The 7036-nt window shown below is 47.1% G+C and overlaps 1 protein-coding gene across 1 annotated transcript; it reads right to left on the reverse strand.

Moving 5' to 3' along the window:
- Positions 1-3491: 3491 nt before the first annotated feature.
- Positions 3492-5164, reverse strand: LOC114511569 (zinc finger protein 551-like). Its single transcript, XM_028530293.2, has 2 exons — positions 4828-5164; positions 3492-3960 (listed from the first exon to the last, which is right to left on the reverse strand). Exons 1-2 carry the CDS (start codon positions 5038-5040, stop codon positions 3709-3711), a joined length of 465 nt encoding a protein of 154 aa, XP_028386094.1. The 5' UTR covers positions 5041-5164; the 3' UTR covers positions 3492-3708.
- Between the last annotated feature and the right edge of the window lie 1872 nt (positions 5165-7036).

Below are 7036 nucleotides of genomic sequence, written 5' to 3' on the forward strand. Positions count from 1 at the left end.
TGCACCCAATATGCATCGGAAGAGCCGGGGGGGCTCGAGCCTCGAAAAGGTTTTTGAAAATTGGAATTAAGATGTTGAAGGGGGAGGATGATTATTTGGGCTAACCTAGTTTCTTTGGGGATGGTAATTAAATCTGAAGTGGTGGAAAGGATAATTTGGATTTGTCCTTCAAAATCATTATCTATAATGCCAGGGAGGACTTGTATCCCTTGTAGAGTAGAACTGACTCGGCCGAAGATAAGCCCAAAAGTATTAGGCAGTAGGGGCCCGAAAACGCCGGTAGGGACTATTAGGGGACTATTGTCTGAAGTTAGTACTGTGTCGGTGGCGGCACAGAGGTCCAATCCTGCGCTGCCTGCTGTGGCCCTCCACAGGTCTGTGACGTAGCGGCGTGATTGATTACTGGGAGGGCAGGGATCTGTGGGTGGAGTGATCGGGGAATGAACTGTGTAGCCCCGGAGTTCACACCCGGCATGGGGCCCTGGGGCTGGGCCCTGTTGGAGTTTCCCTGCTGCGGGGGAATGGGCTGTCCATAAATGTGTCTTAGATCTGCATTCTGAGGACCAGTGAAAACCCTTCTTACAGCGAGGGCATTTCGTGGCAGGGGCTCTTGGACTATTAGTACTAGGCCCTGTTGGGTTTTGGATCTGAATTTGAGTCTGATTTTGGCTCTTCTGGGGGCAGGCTCGGGAAAAATGTCCAGGTTGGTTACAGTTGTAACAAAGGCGATTAGGGGGGCGCGCCGGCTGTGGGGGCATAAAATTTTGCAAGGCGGCACCAATGGCAAGTCCGAAAGCATGGGCAGAGCCGATGCCGGAGCAGAGGCGAACATAGTCACAGAGCTCTCCTTGGCGATAGGGGCGGATGGCATTTTGGCAAGCGGGGTTGGCATTTTCATAAGCTAGATGTTTGACGAAAGCGTTTTCACTTTCGCCCGCGCCAAAGAGCCTCTCAGCTAATTCTTGTAAACGACTTATGAAATCACTGTATGGCTCGTCTGGGCCCTGTCTTATTTTTGCAAGAGAGGTGGTTGCGGTGCCCTTTTGTGGAAGGCGCCTCCATGCTTTAAGACCCGCGGACTGGATCTGGGTTAGAAGTCCGGGGGGAAATTGAGCTTGCTTTTCATTGCTATGATAGGGGGCGGAGCCAAGAAACTTAAGAATGGTCCAATTTTTAGAGGAGGATTTTCGCATATTGCACTGAACAAACTGTTTAGCGGTGTCTTCATATTCGCTTTTCCAAAGAATAAAGTCACCTCCACTTAGCGCTGCCTTCGCTAGAAAGAACCAATCATTGGGCATGAGCCAGCGCTCACTAAGATTTTCAATTAGGGCGAGGGAAAAGGGAGCTGTGGGCCCGTAATGTGTTACAGCAGATTTGACCTTTTCTAATGTTTTAAGGCTAAGTTTCTTGTATGTGTGGGAATAAGTTTGGGGGGCTGCAGTATCTCTTGTACTGGGCTCTGCTTCGTCTATATCAGAAGGGGAGCTGTCAGAGTCCTCGGGGTTGTCACTATCAGGAAGGGGGGTAGCTGCAGCCGCAGCTGAACTACCTATGTTCTCGGTCCTAACAGGGCGAGTCTGGGATCTAGTAACAGGGAATGCTAAAGTCTCGTGGGGAGGGGGACTGATCGTAAGAACGGAGAGCTCATTGGCAATGGTTTTAATATCTCGGATGAAAGTGAGGGTTTCCTGAAGGAAAGGCTTTGGAAACGGAGTGAATACGGCGGTGGCCGCCAGGGGCAAGGTGGTGGGTGCCGTGCACGCCGCGGGTGAAATGGCGGACGCGCCACGCGCTGAAGGCAAAATGGCGGCGGTGAGTGCGTGAGAAGTACTATAAGGAGGTGGTTTGAATGGCGGAAGGACTGCTGCCACGAATGGTGGCCAGTCAGGATTCTTGTAGCGAGCGGCTTCATCCTCTAATTCTGCCTGTTCAGATGGATCTAACTGGTCGCCGGGGTCCTGGGAATTGAGGGGTGGAGCAGAGGAATAGAACTCCTGGAGGGGAGGGTACAGAGAAGGGACCTGAGGGTCTGCATCTGGGACTTGAGGGTCCGTATCTATCTGGATGGAGACAGAAGGGCAATTTGAAGGCGCTCGTGAGGGGGTCGCGAAAGTGAGTCAGCATGAGTGCCGGGGGGGTCGTGAACTGAGGGGGCTTTTGAGGGAGCCGGGGAGTGACTGCGGAGAATTTTTTGCCCTTCTTTACAAAGGCGCTGTATGTCAGGGGAGTTATTGTGGTTTTTAAGGATGTCTGTTATGAGGTTATAATAGTTAAAGGCAGTTATAGGGATGGTCTCGGGACCAAAAACTTTATAATATAATAGTCATTTAGGCAGTCGCCTACACGGTGCCAGACGCGGGAGTCAATACTACCCTCCTGAGGAAACCATGGGCAAATTTTGAAAACGAAAGTAAAAAAGGAATTTAGGTCTTTTTTACGAACCCTTATCTTACGCACCTTGAGGGATTCTTTCAACTGACCAACGAATAAATCATGTTGTGAAGATGCCTGTCCCATGGTTGGGTCTTACCTTTGAGATGCCGCTGTCGGGGAACGGGGGAACTCGTCTGGAAATGTCGGCGTGCGGGCGGGTAGTCGCGGTGAGCCGGGCGTCTCCCTTCACGGAGCGCTGCGATCAACGGGGACAGCGGTCCGCACAGGCTGTCAGCGGGGCCCCACGTTGGGCACCACTTGCCTCGGCCCGCGAGGCAGTCAACGGGGTCCGCCGATATACCTGTAACGGATGAAAAGGGATGGGACAGGAGGCGCGAAAGAACGGCAGCAAGACAAAGGATTCTGATCAAGCTGCAAATTTTATTTCAAAATGGTGGGAGTTATATAGAGGAGGATAGAGGAAGGCAGAAAGGGGAAGTAGCTTTGATTGGCGGGCTTGGGGTGTGCTCTTAGCTGGGATTGGTTAAGGGACGCGTGATAGGCGCGTGATCAGGGCGCTGATTGGTACGCCGCCCGTGTGCTCTGATGGGGCGTTCGCATGGCTTCTGACCGCAGATATCCTGTTTGTGCAGGTGCAATCTTTCTTTGTGATTGCATCAGCCTGTTTCAGGCTTGTCCCGGCCCCCAACAAAAAAAGGCAATCTCAAGGAGAAAATACTTCTAAAACATAAAAATATGGCTTAGAGGTATTCTGGGTTCAGGTGACAAAATCTCACATAAATTTATGAAGGCTATTAACAAAGTAAAACCTTAGTTTAAAAAAAAGGAGAGAGAGAAAAACCCTCTTCATAACTTAATTGAAAATAAGTTATCCCTAAACATTGGTAAACAGCATTTAAGCCTGCTGAAATATTGGCAACATTACACTTGCTGAATGCAGGGAGGCCATACTGAAATTATTAAAAACAGAAAACAATAAACCCAGTCTCTGCAAACCAAACTTAAATGAATGAGAAAAGCTGTGTATTGGTAGCTGAAAAGTAATTACTATATAAAATATACAAGGGATTCAAAAGACTTATTAGCCAAAATTGTACAGACACTTTTCCAAAGTATGTATATACAAATGACCAACAGGAATGCAAAAAAAAAAAAACACTTTTTGTCACAAATCAAGGTGGTATCTATTAGTCTCCATGCAACATTCCAAGTCATAAATCCTTCCCTGTGAGTTCACTACTATGGGTACTGGTATTGCAGGGGGAGAAAAGGGTGGTGCAAAAAAGCAGCCCTACCAAGGAAAGGAACTACTCAGAAAACTGGAAAATCGAGCAGGACTTCTAGTCCACGTATGAGGACAGAGTACCCCCTAGAGAACAGAGGGCATAAGGAAATGCAAAGCCTGGTCCACACCACTGGCACAGTGAAGGCATTACCCAGTGAAGATATAAGTTCAAAGTTCTCCAGCATCACATCCAGGTACAGACGTCTCTGAGCTTCATCAAGGAGATGCCATTCTTCCCTGGAGAAGTACAAGGCAATATCTGCAAAGGTCACTCCAACCTGTCACAATGGAGACAAATGAATGAAGAGCTGTATATCTGAGAACCCACCCCACCTCCCATATTACTTCTTACAAATCTTCCCCTCCCTGTAATTCCTCCAGGGCTCCTCAGTTCAGTGTGGACATCAGGCCCTAATGCCAACACTGGCTGCTTTCTCATCACAGTCCCATTAATTATTGTTATCACGGTCAGCAACAGCAATGTGGCGAAACACAGACAAAGGTCATCGAAGCTCATGGCCACTACTACCGGTTCCCATCCTTCTTGCGACAGTCTCCCAGATCATGCCTCCAAGGCACAGCCAAACATGAGCTTAGGATTCACCCCCATATCCTCACACCAGAGCCCGGGATCTCCAGCTCACACTTCCTCTAGGTGTGCACACCATTGTGGAATGTCTGCCTCCTTCACAACTTCAGACTGCAGGTCCACTCCCTCAGGTCTGCCACCTTCCTACTGTACACAGGACAGGCATCTCTCTGGACTCACCCATGAACTAGGCATATAGCAGCCAAAGAGTGCTTGATATGTTCCAGCAGGATCCCGCACAACCCCAGTTTTCTGTTAGATGTCACACACGGTAAAGACCCGAATCATTGGCTCTGAAATCCACCCTGCCTCCTCTTTGCTCTTTACTTCAATAATCCTCACCGACTTCCGCACGGGAGTTTCAGTTATGAATAAGTCCTGTCCACTCTGCACCGCACTTTGTGTCCTCAGAATCGACAACACTCCTCTCTCCAGTGAGCCTTCCTCTCCGACCCACCCGCAAAGCTTGGGCTGCAGGGCGTCCGCACACGGGATGCGGGGTTCGATGTGGTGAGGCGGTTGAGGTGAGTGGAGGTGTGAGGGGACACGCACTTACCTCAGCGGGGCGTCTCAGCAAGGCCGCCAACACACTCTGATCTCCAGGCCGGGACATAGCAGCGGAAGAGGAGGCCTCCCCCGCCAGGGCGACTGCTGCACTGGCGACCCCTGTCTCGGCCCTGGCGCGGGCCACCAGGGCATCGTCGCCCAGCTTCTCCCTCTCAGGTGAGCTTTGTGAACTGCGAATCTGGCACCTTCTCTGCTCGGGCATCTCCACCAGCACCCAGAGAACTGGACCTTCTGAGCAAGTAATGATGGGGATTCTGGCTGAAGGAATTTGCCCGCCACGAGAAGGACGCCGGATGTCCCGCCCCTGCAAGTATTTCCCAACGGAAATGACGTTTCAGACTTGCCGGTCCCCCGAATTGGGTAGACGGGGCGGTATTCCCTGAACGGTGTCCTGAGACTCCAAGGCCATGACTAGTTGTTGTCCCACATCACTACAGTAGTAATGACCAAGGCCAATGGCTAGAGGCGCTGGGGAATAATAAGGTTCGCACAAAGGACGCTTCTTCAATATGGCTAAAGAAAGTCATCATGTTTTCCTGATGAAAGGGTTTCAGCCCATATTAATTAAAACAAATTATCTCTGAGGCCAGCACAGGAATTCATAATAAAAAAGGTAGGCCTGCATTGCTGAGTCCTGAAAATTTACACTATAACCTACTTATATCGTCATATATGTATGTGACGAGTATAACACAAGACTGTAGGACAAGCCTTTGAACAAAAAAAGACTAAATGCCTAATATAAACAGTAAATGGAATTCTATTGTTCATTTATAACTTGAACATCAATTTATCAATTAAGATAATTTAAGTGAGAGAATTGAATTCTGACAGTGATTGGTGTCTTTGTTAATGTGTAAATGCATTTGTATTTATCATAGTGAAAGAGAATTTGTTCTTTACTGACATATTTAAGACATGAGTTGAAATGATATTTCAGGCATATTCAACGATTCAGATTACAAACATATGTATACATAATATTTAGGGTAAAAAGTATATATTTATAATGATAGTTGACATGAACCATTATAAGTAACAAGTAATTATGGGTATGCATATGTGTAATAAACATTAAATTTCATTATAATTAGGTAAGAAGCATTTCCTGTCGAAAATGTCAGAGCAGCCCTAGCCAGTGTGGCTCAGTGGATGAGTGCCAACCTGTGAACCAACCAGTTCCCAGTCAGGACACATGCCTGGGTTGAGAGTTGGGTCCCCAGTTGGGGGTGGATGTGCAAAAGGCAACCACATGTTGATGTTTCTCTTGCTCTCTTTCTACCTCCCTTAGCCTCTCTCTAAATATAAATAAATAAAATATCTTTTAAGAAAAGAAAATTTCAAAGCATTTATGACACTGAAATAGGGACCACAATTTGAAATAATTGAACTAAGTAATGTACCAGAGTTGAGAAAAATCTAAAAACTTATCAGAAATTATAAAAGTCACTTGTTCATGAACTTAATCCCCAGCTCCCTGGAAATGGCACAAGGATCTCAGCAGTGGCCTGACACTGGCAGCAGACTACTGCCATGGGAAGACTCTACAATGTTTTCTTGTACATAAAACATCTTTCCCATTAAATCGAATCCCTTTTCCCCTCCTTTAAATGTGTGCTCTTAACCTCCTCAGGATCCACATGCTTCTCACTCCTGAGTGCTGGTCACTTTATGTTTCCACATAACAGATCAGCTAACAATGTATTATACCCTGGAAGATTTTCCTTTGGAATTGTTGGCTGCTCCTTCAATAAAGCCTTGCAACAACCCTGGTTGTGGTCACATTTCTTTAATCACTGCTGTGTAACACACTCCTAGTTCAGCCTCTGAAGCAGTGAGATAATTAGTAAATGGTAATTAAAGCAATGAAACATAATGCCATGGCTATTTTCCACAATTCCAATTTTGTCTCCCCACACCTTGCTATCTTTCTCACCTCACTTTTTTCTCCTCAAATTCTAATGAATACAATGGATTCACACTTTGTAGAAACAAGACTTTCATTGTAGCCAAGCTTCCCTCATAGCTATAGTTCAAGTAAACACTCTTACCTCTTAGAACTCACAGTCCAATAATGACCACCCACTGAGACCTACCTCTTGTCAGGCTTCAGAATGTGTTGTCTTCTTGCTATTTAAAAAATCTTCATGTAAGGGGGGATGGGTATAAGGGAATTAAACGACAATGCAAAAAAGTCA

Source organism: Phyllostomus discolor, chromosome 12, assembly GCF_004126475.2.
Source record: "Phyllostomus discolor isolate MPI-MPIP mPhyDis1 chromosome 12, mPhyDis1.pri.v3, whole genome shotgun sequence".
Lineage (NCBI taxonomy): Eukaryota > Metazoa > Chordata > Mammalia > Chiroptera > Phyllostomidae > Phyllostomus > Phyllostomus discolor.

Excerpts from the sequence above, each read along its gene's own strand:
- LOC114511569 (XM_028530293.2), bottom strand. The coding sequence starts at position 5,040 with ATGCCCGAGCAGAGAAGGTGCCAGATTCGCAGTTCACAAAGCTCACCT. Across the intron at positions 3,961-4,827 it reads TGCTGAGACGCCCCGCTGAG|GTTGGAGTGACCTTTGCAGA; the intron begins GTAAGTGCGTGT and ends CCATTGTGACAG.